The sequence below is a fragment of the Pelophylax lessonae genome, assembly GCF_965119305.1.
Source record: "Pelophylax lessonae genome assembly, chromosome: 10".
Taxonomy (NCBI): Eukaryota; Metazoa; Chordata; class Amphibia; order Anura; family Ranidae; genus Pelophylax; species Pelophylax lessonae.
Window position 1 is genome coordinate 18,342,433 of NC_138777.1, and position 17,420 is coordinate 18,359,852.

A 17,420-nucleotide genomic window follows, 5' to 3' on the forward strand; every position below is an offset into this window, starting at 1 on the left:
CTAATAGTTTTTATTGTTTTAATATGTGTTTATTGCATAAGCAGTTTCTGCTTCCTGCTTAATATTACTGCACAGCGACTGTTTTTCTCTCCGTCTCTCTTCAAGCACAAAAGCAGATCTGATGGAAAAGGTCCCTCTTTGTGACCTACCCACTTAAGCCCCGGAAGATTTTACCCCCTTCCTGACCAGGGCCTATTTTGCGATTCGGCACTGCGTGATTTTTAACGGACAATTGCGCGGTCGTGCGACACTGTACCCAAATGAAATTGACGTCCTTTTTTTCCCGCAAACAGAGCTTTCTTTTGGTGGTATTTGATCACCTGTGCGATTTTTTGATCATGCGCTATAAACAAAAAAGAGCGACAATTTTGCAAAAATAACAATATTTTTCACTTTTTTTTATATGAAATTCCCCCCCAAAAAAAATGTAAACATCAACATTTTTTAACATTTTAGGCCAATTTTCTTTCTGCTACATATGTTTGGTAAAAAAAAAAAAAAAAAATCTCAAAAAGCGTATTTTGATTGGTTTGCGCAAAAGTTATTGAGTTTACTAACTAAGGGAAAGATTTTTGAAATTTTTGTTTTTGTTTTTTTAACGAGTAATGGCGGCGATCTGCGATTATTTTTTTTTTTGCGGGACTGCGACATTGTGGCGGACAGATCGGACCCCTGAATGATATTTTTGACACTTTTGGGGATACCAGTGACATTACTACAGTAATCAGTGCTATACATATGCACTGTTACTGTAAAAATGACACTGGCAGTGAAGGGGTTAACTTTATTTGAGAGGGAGGGGTTAAATGTATCCCTAGGGGCGTGCTTCTAACTGTGATTGGATGTGGCTTGAGGTGTAAGAACAGAGATCAACAGTCCTACATAGTAGAACCATATAATCACCATTCCTACACAGGGGAGAATGACAGGCGGCTGTGTTTACATTAGCCGCCTGCCTTTCTCCCGCTGTAACGGACAATCGTGACACGCGCGCGTCACGATTGTTTGGTAAAAAAAAAAAAAAAATCTCAAAAAGCGTATTTTGATTGGTTTGCGCAAAAGTTATTGAGTTTACTAACTAAGGGAAAGATTTTTGTCATTTTTGTTGTTTTTTTTTTTAACGCGTAATGGCGGTGGTCTGCGATTTTTTTATGCGGGACTTCGACATTGCGGCGGACAGATCGGACGCTTGACTGACATTTTTGACACTTTTGGGGGTACCAGTGACATTACTATAGTAATCAGTGCTATACATATGCACGGTTACTGTAAAAATGACACTGGCAGGGAAGGGGTTAACTTTGAGAAGGAGGGGTTAAGTGTGTCCCTAGGGGCGTGATTCTTACGGTGATTGGATGTGGCTGTGTGTGTAACAGCAGAGATGTACGGTCCTGCTATGTAGGACCGAATGATCTGTGCTGTTACACAGGGGAGAATGACAGGCGGCTTTGTTTACATTAGCCGCCTGCCTTTCTCCCGGTGTAACCGACAATCGCGAGTGAGCGGCGGACATCGGCTCCGCCGCTCACTCGCGTGGGGGGGTCCGTGCGGGAGCGCGCTCCCTAGAGCCTCACAGGCTAGAGACGTACCCATACGTCCCTTTGCCTGTGAGGGGCTGACTGCCGCCGTATATAGTCGTGCGGCAAGTGGTTAAAGTGTACTTTTTTTTTTTTTTGGAAAAGGTGAAAAGTAAAAAAAAAAAAAAAAGGGTGACAATGTGATTATAAAGGGTATTTTTTTTTTTTTTTCCCAGACATTTTATACTTACCTGCTCTGTGTAATGGTTTTGCACAGAGCAGCCTTGATCCTCCTCCTCTACGGTTCCCTGTCGGCACTCCAGACTACTCCTCTTCTCAGTGTTCACCACAGAAAGCCGCTTCCTATTGCTGCACCCCTACAGGCTTGATCCTGAGCTATGCTGCCTGTGTCCATAGACACAGAAAGCGCAGCTCGGCCCCACCCTTCCTTTAAGGCTGCATTCACATGTCAGCGTATGATCGCGGGCAGAACTGCCGCGGTTCCGCCCGTGATTCGGAGATTTATTGCAAATCGCGGGACGCCTAGCGTTGCCCGTTGATTTGCAATAGCCCCCCAAACGCCGAGCGATGTTGCCGCGATTTACGCCCGCCGAATCGCGGCAACATCGCGCAAACAAAATCGCGGGACGCAATACGCTCCAAAGAAGCTCTTGTACTTTTTTGGAGCGTATTGCGTCCCGCGATTTTGTTTGCGGGCAACATCGCTCGGCGTTTGGGGGGCTATTGCAAATCAACGGGCAACGCTAGGCGTCCCGCGATTTGCAATAAATCTCCGAATCACGGGCGGAACCGCGGCGGTTCTGCCCGCGATCATACGCTGACATGTGAATGCAGCCTTAAGGATTTGATTGATAGCAATAGAAGCCAATTGCTCCCCCTGCTGCCTCTCCAGTCCTGTGAGAAGAGAGCCTCTTCTCTTGGGTACAGCGCTGGATCGATATGGTTCTCAAGTATTTAGGGGGGCTACACACAAGCAGGTTTAACTTAATGCAAAAAATACATTAGGGTAAAAAAAAAAAAAAACTTCTGCCTTTAGAACCACTTTTTTTTTTTTTTTTTTTTTTTTACCTTTAGAACCACTTTAACACCGTGAATACTTCACACCTCCGTCCCTGCTGTTCTTGCCTCTGTCAGTACCCATACAGATGGTGCAGTACTTACACCCCCCCCTTCTTTGCACAGTGCTTCCAGTACAGATTGGAGTGATGTTCTGTGGAAGCACTGACCAATCAATCACTCTGATCGATCCTGGAAGCACTGAACAGAGAAGAGGGAGAATATTGATGTCCCATATTGCTGCATCAGCTGTGTGGGCACTGACAGCTCAGAATCCAGAGGTAAGTACAGCAGGGGCCCCAGGAGGGTGAAGGTGGCTAAGGTGTATGGCAGGGGTAGGGAAACCTATGATTCGCGAGCCAGACGTGGCTCTTTTGATGGCTGCATCTGGCTCGCAGACAAATCATTAATAAAGGGGGCGTGTCCGGACGTGAGCCGCGCTGGACGTGTAGTCCCAGAGCTCCGCCGCGTCTACCACTCAATTCAGTGCCATCCGTGTAGCTGTGCCCGGTGCCAAGGAGATTTCTGCACCTATCAACGGTACACTTTGTGGGCTACCCACCGCTACCCTCAGTTTGTCTCTGGGTGACCGGATTGCCGTGCTACGGACCCCGCAGCCTACTTGCGGTACCGCCACCGGCTCGTGTGCTGCGCATCTGAGGGCCTTGGCAATCACAGCCCGGTAAGGAGACTGGCCATCCGCTACCTGTGCCCTAACAGACACAATCTCCTTCGCCTCTCACACCCGAGAGCTGCCTCTCGCATCCACTTCTGAGGCCTTCAGCGGCCGGCCACCATTTTCTCAGGGCCTATACTCCCCTCCATCACTTGCAGGCGCTTCACCACTCCGGCCTCATTGCATACCTGCCTGCTCTCTTCCCGACTGGACTCCAGGCACTTTCACACGGCTCCATCTACTCACTGAATAACTGCAGCCCATGAATATTAAATAAAGGTTCCCGACCCCCTGAAATATAGAGTATGGCTCTCACGGAATTACATTTGAAAATATGTGGTGTTCATGGCTCTCTCAGCCAAAAAGGTTCCCGACCCCTGGTGTATGGTGTTAGTTCATGTTTTCATTAGCAAGAAGGGTGACCACAATCACTGACATGCAGGGATGAGCATAAAAACCACATCAAATATTACGTTAAGGTAAAATTTACAATAGGACTAAAAATGAATTTCTACAAAGACTGAAGAGGATGACAGACATTCAACAGAACCACTCCCATTTCTCCAGAGTTCATCCCATCTACAGCTCCCCTATACCTGTTCTTCTCCTCCAGCTCCTTGTTGGCCTTCCTTTTAAATTTGGGAAGCAGCTGCTGCAGAAGCTCTTTCACTGCATCTCTGTCTTTTATTGCTGTGCTTTCATTAGAGAAATGGAAGTTTGACGACTCCCCCGTGTGGAGGACAAGTTGCAGCTGGACTTTCGCTTTGCCATCGGGGCTGATCTTTTGACCTGAAGGCAAACAAACACAACCAGATACTGGTAAGTTAAAGTGCTCAAAATAATCCGTACCATTAAGTGGATGAACTGCATTTTCAGTGATGACACCAGTCTCTAGTGAATGGATAGGCTGCATTCTCAGTGATGTCACTGGTCTCTATTGAATGGATAGGCTGCATTCTCAGTGATGTCACCAGTCTCTAGTGAATGGATAGGCTGCATTCTCAGTGATGTCACCAGTCTCTAGTGAATGGATAGGCCGCATTCTCAGTGATGTCACCAGTCTCTAGTGAATGGATAGGCTGCATTCTCAGTGAGGTCACCAGTCTCTAGTGAATGGATAGGCTGCATTCTCAGTGATGTCACCAGTCTCTAGTGAATGGATAGGCTGCATTCTCAGGGATGTTGCCAGTCTCTAGTGAATGGATAGGCTGCATTCTCAGTGATGTCACCAGTCTATAGTGAATGGATAGGCTGCATTCTCAGTGATGTCACCAGTCTCTAGTGAATGGATAGGCTGCATTCTCAGTGAGGTCACTGTTCTCTAGTGAATGGATAGGCTGCACTCTCAGTGATGTCACCAGTCTCTAGTGAATGGATAGGCTGCATTCTCAGTGAGGTCACCAGTCTCTAGTGAATGGATAGGCTGCAGTCTCAGTGATGTCACCAGTCTCTAGTGAATGGATAGGCTGCATGCTCAGTGAGGTCACCAGTCTCTAGTGAATGGATAGGCTGCACTCTCAGTGATGTCACCAGTCTCTAGTGAATGGATAGGCTGCATTCTCAGTGAGGTCACCAGTCTCTAGTGAATGGATAGGCTGCACTCTCAGTGATGTCACCAGTCTCTAGTGAATGGATAGGCTGCATTCTCTGTGATGTCATCAGTCTCTAGTGAATAGATAGTCTGCATTCTCAGGGATGTTGCCAGTCTATAGTGAATGGATAGTCTACATTCTCAGTGAGGTCACTGGTCTCTAGTGAATGGAAAGGCTGCATTCTCTGTGATGTCATCAGTCTCTAGTGAATAGATAGTCTGCATTCTCAGGGATGTTGCCAGTCTGCATTCTCAGGGATGTTGCCAGTCTATAGTGAATGGATAGGCTGCATTCTCAGTGATGTCACCGGTCTCTAGTGATTGGATAGGCTGCATTCTCAGTGAGGTCACCGGTCTCTAGTGAATGGATAGGCTGCATTCTCAGTGATGTCACCGGTCTCTAGTGAATGGATAGTCTGCATTCTCAGGGATGTTGCCAGTCTATAGAGAATGGATAGGCTGCATTCTCAGTGAGGTCACCAGTCTCTAGTGAATGGATAGGCTGCATTCTCAGTGAGGTCACCAGTCTCTAGTGAATGGATAGGCTGCATTCTCAGTGATGTCACCAGTCTCTAGTGAATGGATAGGCTGCATTCTCTGTGATGTCATCAGTCTCTAGTGAATAGATAGTCTGCATTCTCAGGGATGTTGCCAGTCTATAGTGAATGGATAGGCTGCATTCTCAGTGATGTCACCGGTCTCTAGTGAATGGATAGGCTGCATTCTCAGTGATGTCACCGGTCTCTAGTGAATGGATAGTCTGCATTCTCAGGGATGTTGCCAGTCTATAGAGAATGGATAGTCTGCATTCTCAGTGAGGTGACCGGTCTCAAGTGAATGGATAGGCTGCATTCTCAGTGAGGTCACTGGTCTCTAGTGAATGGATAGGCTGCATTCTCAGTGAGGTGACCGGTCTCTAGTGAATAGATAGGCTGCATTCTCAGTGAGGTGACCGGTCTCTGGTGAATGGATAGGCTGCATTCTCAGTGATGTCACCAGTCTCTACGAATGGATAGCCTGCATTCTCAGTGAGGTCATCAGTTTCTAGTGAATGGATAGGCTGCATTCTCAGTGAGGTGACCGGTCTCTAGTGAATGGATAGGCTGCATTCTCAGTGAGGTGACCGGTCTCTGGTGAATGGATAGGCTGCATTCTCAGTGATGTCACCAGTCTCTACGAATGGATAGCCTGCATTCTCAGTGAGGTCATCAGTTTCTAGTAAATGGATAGGCTGCATTCTCAAGGATATCGCCCATCTATAGTTAAAAGAAGTGTAGGATTAAAAAAAAAAACAAAAAACAAAACAAAACATGCATACTCACCTAGGTGGGACAGATGCTGCATCTGTCCCTCGCCACTTCTACACAGTTCTCAGGTCCGCTCAGGGCACACAGCAGTGACCGACAGTCACTGCCTCTATGCTCTGCCCCTCCAGCGCTCACTGGGGTGCCAAGCTGTGCAGGGGAACAGAAGCAGCCAGCACACTGAGAGGACGAGCCAGCTGTCGCTCAGGCATCTGGGTGGACTCTGACATTAAAGTCGGGATCTCTCCTGAGCCTGGACCGGCTGAGTGACATCAGCCAACAGCGGTTTTCAGCCTGCTGTCAGCTGAATCTGGGTCACAGGAGTGCAGAACAAAGTGCACTCCTGTGATCCGCAGGAGATGTAGGGCCAAAGGACTCCTGCAGAGTTTCTCAGCTGACAAAGCATAAGCTTCTGACCTCTGCAGAGAGCTCCGGGGAGCCCATTAAACTCAGTCTCTTGTGTATCCTGCAGGTGGGCAAAAGCCATCTCTCTCTAGTGAGCCATCCTGTAAATCAATGGGGGAAATAGGACAATAGTTTATCATACATACTGACAGGAAGTTTCTGCCTGTGTCCCGAACGATCAAGCAGTTCCTAGCGGACATCGTCTCCGCTGAACGCACTGATTGGCTCCAATCTCAGCAGGAGTGGGTCGTCGGCATCGCACCCTAGACCTGGAAGTGAAGAGAACTGCCTTGCTGCTGTGTGTGTATATGTATATATACATACACACACACACACACACACACACACACACACACACACACACACACACATATATATATATATATAAATAATACACACACAGTATTTATCGGCGTACAACACGCACTTTTTCCTCCTAAAAATGGAGGGCAAAACACCAGTGCGTGTTATACGCTGATATAGTAATGAAAAAAAAAGTCCAGGCAGCGCTGAGAGGCAGGGAGGGAGGGGGGGCGGGCCGAGCAGAAGGACGAATGAGTGGTTGCTGTCATAGGAAGTCCTGCCTCCTATGATAGAGAGCACAGTGGCCCAATGCCGGGACGTGTGATGTCTATCATAGGCGCCGGGACTTCAGCAACAGCGGCTGCTCATCCTCACTTCTCCTCAGTCCGGCCCGACCCCCTCTACCTCTCAGCGCTGCCTGGCCTTTTTTTTTTTAAATATATTGCCGCTCTGTGCAATGGCGCTGGCGAGGCTGCTGTTGCTGGTGCCTGCTGCTTTGACCTGCATTGGTGGACACGGCGCTGGCGAGGCTGCAGTGGTGGACACGGCGCTGGCGAGGCTGCAGTGGTGGACACGGCGCTGGCGAGGCTGCAGTGGTGGACACGGCGCTGGCGAGGCTGCAGTGGTGGAATCATGAAGTGGAACGAAATTTATTGGATATTTCAAACTTTGTTAACAAATAAAAAATTGAAAAATTGGGCGTACAAAATGATTCAGCCCCTTTACTTTCAGTGCAGCAAACTCTCTCCAGAAGTTCAGTGAGGATCTCTGAATGATCCAATGTTGACCTAAATGACTAATGATGATAAATAGAATCCACCTGTGTGTAATCAAGTCTCCGTATAAATGCACCTGCACTGTGATAGTCTCAGAGGTCCGTTTAAAGCACAGAGAGCATCATGAAGAACAAGGAACACACCAGGCAGGTCCGAGATACTGTTGTGGAGAAGCTTAAAGCCGGATTTGGATACAAAAAGATTTCCCAAGCTTTAAACGTCCCAAGGAGCACTGTGCAAGCGATAATATTGAAATGGAAGGAGTATCAGACCACTGCAAATCTACGAAGACCTGGCCGTCCCTCTAAACTTTCAGCTCATACAAGGAGAAGACTGATCAGAGATGCAGCCAAGAGGCCCATGATCACTCTGGATGAACTGCAGAGATCTACAGCTGAGGTGGGAGACTCTGTCCATAGGACAACAATCAGTCGTATTACTGCACAAATCTGGCCTTTATGGAAGAGTGGCCAGAAGAAAGCCATTTCTTAAAGATATCCATAAAAAGTGTCGTTTAAAGTTTGCCACAAGCCACCTGGGAGACACCAAACATGTGGAAGAAGGTGCTCTGGTCAGATGAAACCAAAATCAAACGTTTTGGCAACAATTCAAAACGTTATGTTTGGCGTAAAAGTAACACGGCTCATCACCCTGAACACACCATCCCCACTGTCAAACATGGTGGTGGCAGCATCATGGTTTGGGCCAGCTTTTCTTCAGCAGGGACAGGGAAGATGGTTAAAATTGATGGGAAGATGGATGGAGCCAAATACAGGAACATTCTGGAAGAAAACCTGATGGAGTTTGCAAAAGACCTGAGACTGGGACGGAGATTTGTCTTCCAACAAGACAATGATCCAAAACATAAAGCAAAATATACAATGGAATGGTTCACAAATAAACATATCCAGGTGTTAGAATGGCCAAGTCAAAGTCCAGACCTCAATCCAATCGACAATCTGTGGAAAGAACTGAAAACTGCTGTTCACAAACGCTCTCCATCCAACCTCACTGAGCTCGAGCTGTTTTGCAAGGAGGAATGGGCAAAAATTTCAGTCTCTCGATGTGCAAAACTGATAGAGACATACCCCAAGCGACTTACAGCTGTAATCGCAGCAAAAGGTGGCGCTACAAAGTATTAACTTAAGGGGGCTGAATAATTTCGCACGCCCAATTTTTCAGTTTTTTATTTGTTAAAAAGTTTGAAATATCCAATAAATTTCGTTCCACTTGTTGTTGATTCTTCACAAAAAATTACAGTTTTATATCTTTATGTTTGAAGCCTGAAAGGTGGCAAAAGATCGCAAAGTTCAAGGGGGCCGAATACTTTCACAATGCAGTGTGTGTGTGTGTATATATATATATATATATATATATATATATATATATATATATATATATATATATATATATATATACACACACACACACACACACACACACACAGTATACGTTTGGCGAGCGGTTACATGGATATAGATAACAATAGAATTACCTTTCACACTAACTTGGAAGGTGTTCCGCCTAAAACTCCACCATGTTTCCCCCTTACAGACGTTACTTACACTTGATGTCTGCATACAGGTGGCTCACTGTGAATCGGTCCTTGCCTTCAGGGGCCCAGGCAATCCTCTCCGCCATCAGGTAAAGGGCCCCATCTTGTTTCTTCTGACGCACCTTCTTCACGATCAGTAACACTTCTTCGGATGATGTGGCCATGTCGGCGGTGCAGATGGGTGCTGGGGAATGTGGACAGGACAGGTCAGGTAAGAGCTCGATAACATATGGAAAGCCAATAAAGAACAGAAGGGATGTACTGGCAGGAGCAATGTAATGGATAATCTGATGACTCATAACACAGCGAGGTGCAGGGATCAGAGCTCGGTCATCCCAAACACACATTCAGATTACAGAAAGCTGTGTTAGGATGGGCACCATGACCACCAAGTTCACTTCTACAACTATGTACACCTTGATGGTGACACTATACAATAGTATAAAGATGAAGAAGTTAAACCACTTCAGCCCCAGAAGGTTTTACCCCCCTAATGACAAGGCCATTTTTTTGCGATAAGGCACTGCATTTCTTTAACTGACAATTGCGTGGTCATGTGACGCTGTACACAAATAAAATTAAATGTCCCTTTTTTTTCCTATAGAGTTTCTTTTGGTGGTATTTGATCATCTCTGCGGTTTTTATTTTTTGCGCTATAAACAAAAAAAAAGAGCAACAATTTTGGCACTTTCGGCAATAAAACACATCCAAGAAAAATATATATAGGATTTTTGACTCAGCGTAAAATCCATTTCTCTGATATTTATTGACAAACACAGCTCCTGATCTTCTTAACCACTTAAGCCCCGGAAGATTTTATCCCCTTCCTGTCCAGGTCCTATTTTGCGAGTCGGCACTGCGTGACTTTAACGGACAATTGCGCGGTCGTGCGACACTGTACCCAAATGAAATTGACGTCCTTTGTTTCCCACAAACAGAGCTTTCTTTTGGTGGTATTTGATCACCTGCGCGATTTTTTGATCATGCGCTATAAACAAAAAAAAAGAGCGACAATTTTGCAAAAATAATATTTTTTTTTACATTTTTTTATATGAAATTCCCCCCAAAAAATGTAAAAAATCAAAAATTTTACATTTTAGGCCAATTTATTTTTTTTTTTTACCATATGTTTGGTAAAAAAAAAAAAAAAAATTGCAAAAAGCGTATTTTGATTGGTTTGCGCAAAAGTTATTGCATTTACTAAGGGAAAGATTTTTGTCATTTTTATTGTTTTTTTTTTTAATGAGTAATGGCGGTGATCTGCGATTTTTTTCGCGGGACTGCGACATTGCGGCGGACAGATCGGACCCTTGAATGACATTTGACACTTTTGGGGGTACCAGTGACATTACTACAGTAATCAGTGCTATACATATGCACTGTTACTGTAAAAATGACACTGGCAGTGAAGGGGTTAACTTTATTTGAGAGGGAGGGGTTAAGTGTGTCCCTAGGGGCGTGATTGTAACTGTGATTGGATGTGGTTGTGTGTGTAACAGCAGAGATCAACGGTCCTACATAGCAGGACCGTATGATCTGTGCTGTTACACAGGGGAGAATGACAGGCGGCTTTGTTTACACTAGCCGCCTGCCTTTCTCCCGCTGTACCGGAGGATCGCGAGTGAGCGGCGGACATCGGGTCCGCCGCTCCCTCCCTAGAGCCTCACAGGCTAGTGACGTACCCATACGTCACTTTGCCTGTGAGGGGCTGACTGCCGCCGTATATAGTCGGGCGGCAGTCGGCAAATGGTTAACCATTGGGTTATACTGCCCCCTACAGAAGTAGGACACTAGGCAGAAAAAAGTCTGGCTGCGCCTACGGGCAGTCCCAGGGGATAAACTATCTCTCTCTCTGCTAAAGGTACTCAGTTTTGTTACAAGCAGTGTCAGAAGAATTACAGCTCCACAGAGGGTCGAGTGCTGTGTCCATCAATGAACTTCAGAGAAATGGATTTTACGGCAAGTTAAAAATCCCATTTTCTCTTTCGTTCATTGACCGGACAACAGCTCCTGATCTTCTTAACCATTGGGACTTCCCAAAGTAGTGTCAAACAAGAAAGGTGGGAACAGCAAAAAAGTAATTCCCAAGGCTAAACTATAGCCAACCAGATAAAACAGGAGCTCAACTAAAACAACTACAGCCCACCTGAAAAGAATACACTCTCAAAGAGGACCAAGTCCTCTAAACAGCAGTCTGAAACACTTTGGGGCCAAAGGAAGCATCCACAGATCCCAACAGATCCACTTTATAGAACTTTGTGAAAGTGTGCACCGATGACCAGGTTGCCGCCTTGCAAACCTGCGTCACCGACGCCTGATGACAGAAGGCCCAGGAGGCACTGAGCACCCAAGTCGAATGCGCCTTAACAGGGAAAGGAGGAACCTAACCCTTGATGGTATAGGCCTGAACCACCGTCTGTCTGATCCATCTGGAACTGGTCTCAGAGGAAGCGAACAAACCTTTCCGAGGCCCATCTGTGAGCACAAATATAGAGTCCGATTTCCTAAAAGACTTCGTAGCTGCCAGGTACACCCTAAATCGCCCAGACCATATCCAAAGCATGCAAAGCAATTTCCTTCAGATGTTTTGGCCCGGGACAAAAGGGAAGGCAACACAATGTCTTCATTCAAATGAAAAGCGGAGACAATGTTTGGAAGGAATGACGGACAGGGCGAAGAACCACCTCATCTCTGTGAACCACCAAGTAAGGTGTATGACAGGATAACGCCGCCAATTCCGACACCCTGCACGCAGAGGTGATAGCTACCAAAAATGCCACTTTCTGGGACAGCGCAAGCAGGGGAATCTCCCGAAGATTTCCAAGAGGAGGCTTCTGGAGGACGGAGAGCACCAAATTGAGGTCCCAAGGCGGTAACGGAGACCACACTGGATGAGTCAAGTACTTAACTCCCTGAAGAAAAGGTATGCACCAGGGAGTGTGTGGCCAAGGGCTGTTGAAAGACCGCCAAGGCAGACACCGGGCCCTTGATAGTACTCAAGGGCCGTTTCTGCTCAACCCCCCCTGTTGAAGGAAGGTCAAGATCTTAACCACCAAAAAAGAGAGAAAATGAACTCCAAGAGTTGTACACCACCACCACCTGATGTACATCTTCCACGTACGATGGTAGATCTTTCTAGAAGTAGATTTTCTAGCTTTTAGCAGTGTTGGAATCACCGACTCAGACAAACCTCTATCCTTCAGCACCTGGAGTTTAACAGCCAAGCCATCAAAGCTAGTGACTAAAGCAGGATGGAAGATTGGCCCTTGAGAAAGCAGATTCTCCCTGAGAGGAAGCTTCCAAGGAACGCGGGCGACCAGCCACACCAGATCAGTGTACTAAGCCCGGCAAAGCCAGTTTGGGGCCACTTAGATGACTGGAATCCCTTCTGCCTTGATCCTGCCTAGAAGTCTTGGCAGAAGCTTGAGAGGAGGGAAGGTATAAATCAGATGTTACTGATCTCACGGGGCCACCCTCATGGCTGTGATGTCCGCCAGAGGATCCTGTGACCAAGCCATAAACCTCTGCACCTTTCTGTTGAGCCGAGACACCAACAGATCCACCTTAGGGATGCCCCACCAGAGACACAACTGATGAAACATCTCCAGATGAAGGGACCACTCCCCTTGGTCCAACGCCTGCCGAATGAGGTAATCTGCCTGCCAGTTTTCCACCCTGGGAATGTGTACGGCAGAGGACTGCAACAAAATGTTCTGCCCACCTTAGAATGCCAGGCTACCTCCAGAGCCGCCAGGACACTTCTTGTGCCCCCTGGTGATTGACATAAGCCACGGCCGTGGCATTGTATGATTAAATGCACACTGGACAACCATGACGACGATCATTCAATGTACCAGGCTGTCTGATGGCTCAGAGTTCAAAGACATTGATCAGTAGTCTGGACTCCTCCAATGTCCAGACCCCATGAGCAGATTTGCAGAGGATGTCTCCCGTGGTGACCACTGTCCAATACAAAGGGAAAGGAAGGATATACCTAGTCGAAGCACCGGAGAACGAAGCCACTCTTTCGTTCCCCGGCTCAGCCGGATCCGATTATCCAGAGACTGCGGATTCTTGTCTCATTTGCCCAGAATCTCCCTTTGCAGGGACTTTATATGGAACTGTGCAAATGGAACTGACTCAAAAAAGGTAGACACCATCAGGCCCAGCACCCGCATGCAAGTCCGGAGGGATGACCATCTACTGGACAGCAGAAGAATTGCAGCCTGCAGTTTCAGGAGTTTGTCCAGAGGAAGGAGCACTATGGCTAAGGCTGATTCCAGAGTCAGACCCAGCTTTGTGGACGAAACCAGCAGACATCTGAAAAATCAGAATCCAGCCAAACTCCCTCAGAGTTCGAATGGTGATCTCCAGGTTTTCCACCAAAGCAGTAGGAGATTCCGCTTGTAGAAGGAGGTCGTCCAAGTAGCCCACTACCACGATCCCTCATTGGTGTAACAATGCTAAGACTTTTATGAAAACCAGAGGAACAGAGGCGAGACCAAAGGTAATGCCACAAACTGATAATGTTCCATTCCCACGGCATAGCGGAGGAAGCGCTGGTGACCGGCACATAGTGGAATGTGAAGATAAGCATCCTTGATGTCGATAGGGGCAAGAAAATCCCCCTGATGCAGGGATGCCACCACCATGTGAATGGACTCCATTCTGAACTTCTGCACCCGTACAAAGCAGTTCAGCAACTTGAGGTCCAGAAATGGACGCACCCTGCCTTCCTTCCTGGGAACTGTAAACAGGTTTGAGTAAAACCACTGAAAACAGTCTGATGTCGGAACCGGGACAATCACCCCTTGAAGTAACAGGTCTTGCACCGCCCCAAATAGACCCTGTAAGCAGTCCAGTAACAAGCGCAAGTTGGAAGGAAAGAACCTTTCCGGAGGGTAAGAGCAAATCTCAATCTTGTAGCCAGACCGTACGACTTTGTGGACCCACTTGTCCTGTACCAGGGAAGTCCACAGGTCCGGAAACCAGCAAAGACACCCCCCCATCTCCGATACGGATGAGGGCCAACCTTCATTCTGAAGGAGCCTTGTCCGTGGGTCTGGAGAAGCCCGCTCTCGAATTGCCAGCCCAAGTTTGCTTGGATCCACCAGAGGAGGTCCTGAAAGGCTTTCATCCCTTGTCAGTCGCCCCTGAGGGACGAAAAAAAACTTATGAGCAGAGAAGGATGGCCCACGTCTACGACGAGGGTCCTTGCCCTTACTAGCCTGTGGAAGAAAGGTACTCTTCCTCTCTGTGAGACCCTTAATGTCATCCAGGGTTGCTCCAAGCAGGCGATCTCCTTGAAAAGGAAGATCAGTCAGGGCCTTCTTAGAAGTCTGGTCCGCAGACCAGCATTTGAGATAAAAAATACGCCAAAGGACCACTGCTGAAACAGAGCCTAGCGACTAGGAGAGCCGCATCCAAAGAGGCATCACAGATAAACTGCAGCCCCTGGACCAACTGGTCCACCAGCTCAGCAAAGGCAGGGGGGAGCCGATTTCCCTCTAGGTCGCGGCGTAAAGCCCACTCGGACAGAGTTTGCAACACCAGTGCAATGGTAAATACCGGCCTCAGTGCTGAACCAGCCACAGTGTACATATTGCAGGCCACAGCCTCTGAATCCTGTCAGCAGGGTCCTTAAAGGCTGGGGACTCTTCAACCGGAATCATGGTTGCCTTGTTCAATCTGGAGACAGCAGGGTCCACCACTGGTGGAACAGCCCACATTTTAAGAAGGGACTCCTCATAGGGGATTCCCCATAGCAAATTGCTTAGGGACCACAAGGGGACGTTTTGGATGTTCCCACTCTTAGGCGACAATTCTGTCAAAATAGGAGGGGAAAGGAAACACCTTTGCTGCTCTGGATGGCTTGTCAGTGCAAAAAGGGAACCAATGCCTCCGTCGCAGCTTCAGCTGCATCCTCCATTTTTTAAAGCGGTAGTATCCCGCTTTTTGACACTTTTACCTACAGGTAAGCCTATAATAAGGCTTACCTGTAGGTACAAATAATATCTCCTAAACCGGCATGGTTTAGGAGATATTTACAGTGCATGCAGCCGCTCGCGCGAGCGGCGCATGCGCTCTGAAGGTCCGGGGGACCTTCAATCTATATGCCGGGAGCTTGCCGGAAAATCACTCCCGCGCGGGAGTGACGTCATCGCGGCTCCGGCCAATCATCGCGCCGGAGCCGTCTCTTCCAGCCAATCACCGCGCCGGAGCCGCCGAACCCGGAAGAGACGGCGAGGGATCATGGCAGCGCCCGCAGCGATGTCCGGGGGTCCGTGTCGGGGCTTCGTTCTAAGGTAAGTTACACATAATGGACTAGTATGCGATGCATACTAGCTCATTATGCCTTTGTCTTGCAGGTTTTTTTTTTTTTTTGTTCTTTGGGTTTACAACCGCTTTAAGGTCTCACGCACGATACAATCAGTGCATCCACCAGCGCCTTTTCGTGCGTGGCTACAGAAGGAAAGGAGGAATCAGCCTCACTATCTGAGGATTCTGGATTTGAGGAGGAAGGGAAGGCGGGGGGAACTTTATGCTATCCTGTCGCCCAAAAACCACCTCCACCCGGGACACAAAGGACCCCAGGACAGCCGTCGGTACATCAATGATGGTTGGCACCCGGAGGGCCCCGCAGCCTCAGAGGGGATAAGGCATGGAAATGTGCTCCAAGGACTCCATGAGTCAATAAGGGAACCCCACAAAAAAAGGGGTAAAAAACACTGCTAAGGGACACCCCCACCGCTCCGGCAGCACCACTCGGTCGCCAGTAACAGAGCACAGCACCTAATCGATCCTCAGCAGAGAGGGAGAGAACCCCACCAGACTCACCATCAAGCAGAAACAGGCACCTGCAGCCACCAGGATAATCTGCACTCCACATGCAGCGATCAGGAAGTGGAAAGATCCAGGAGTCAGCATCAAAGAGGAGGAGGGGCTCCCACCGCCGAAAAAACGCCCATAGGGCTCCACTGTCATGGCCACCGCTATTTTCAATGTCAAGCCACTGCAAAATGGCCACCGGACTACACAAACATGGCAGCAGTGCATTGAACACAAGGGGGGGGGGGGGGCCTGGCAGGAGCCTCCACTGGGTGCGCCTCCCCCCCACAGTCGATCGCTGGCCTACACAATTTCATGCTCCCAACTTTGTGGGAACAGTTTGGGGATGACCCCTTTCCTGTTCCAACATGACTGCGCACCAGTGCACAAAGCAAGGTCCATAAAGACATGGATGAGCGAGTTTGGGGTGGAGGAACTTGACTGGCCTGCACAGAGTCCTGACCTCAACCCGATAGAAAGCCTTTGGGATGAATTCGAGCGAGCCAGGCCTTTTCATCCAACATCAGTGCCTGACCTCACAAATGCGCTTCTGGAAGAATGATCAAACATTCCCATAGACACACTCCTAAACCTTGTGGACAGCCTTCCCAGAAGAGTTGAAGCTGTTATAGCTGCAAAGGGTGAACCAACTCAATATTGAACGCTATGAACTAAGATTAGGATGCCATTAAAGTTTATGTGCGTGTAAAGGCAGGCGTCCCAATACTTCTGGTAATATGTGTGTGTGCGAATTGGATGCAGTTTTCACCACATCTAATTCGCATGACATGCAAGTGTGACGGGCTCTCAACAGAGCAGGTTCACAAATGTCCGGGGCCGCTGCGGTGCAGATTCCAAAAGGGTCCTGTGCGTTTTTGGGTCCGTTCAGGTGCGAATTCAGGCAAAGATTCAGACGTGAATCCCACCTGAACCGGTGAACAGAAAGGCACAGGACCCCATGCTGGAAACCGCAGCCGCGCATATGTGAACCCGGCCTCAATCCAGAGCACTAAGTGTCATTTCTGTCTGCTGCCTCCTTCCTCTGCTATCAGCACGAGTCACTTCTGACAAGTTTTCCTGACACCAAGAAAAAAAAAGGTGACAAGGGAGGGAGCTCCAGTACACAGCCTGTGACTGACAGCCTCAGCTTTGTTCCTGTGTGCAGGGAGGGATGGGGGTGGGGGGTCCCTTCCTTCCAATCAGCTCTCCACTCCCCTCACTGATCTCTGCAGAGTGTAACTTCAGCTCTCCACCCACTGTTTCTGAACTTTTAGGAAAGCTGTATACATTATGGGCTATGAATGGATGTAGAGAAGAGAATACTGCAGATGAACAGGTACAACTTATGTAGGAGGATTTGTTTTGTCTCTGTATCGGGTCCGCCGGTC

The 17,420-nt window shown here is 48.0% G+C and overlaps 1 protein-coding gene across 1 annotated transcript in view; it reads right to left on the minus strand.

Moving 5' to 3' along the window:
* Positions 1 to 17,420, minus strand: part of GTF2H1 (general transcription factor IIH subunit 1) — an 80,705-nt gene that overhangs the window by 57,153 nt on the left and 6,132 nt on the right. Inside the window, exons 2-3 of the mRNA XM_082270870.1 lie at positions 9,215 to 9,388; positions 3,867 to 4,059 (exon numbers count right to left, since the gene is read on the minus strand). Coding sequence (XP_082126996.1) covers positions 3,867 to 4,059; positions 9,215 to 9,368 — 347 coding nt within the window. The 5' untranslated portion in view covers positions 9,369 to 9,388. The remainder of the gene's footprint in view (positions 1 to 3,866; positions 4,060 to 9,214; positions 9,389 to 17,420) is intronic.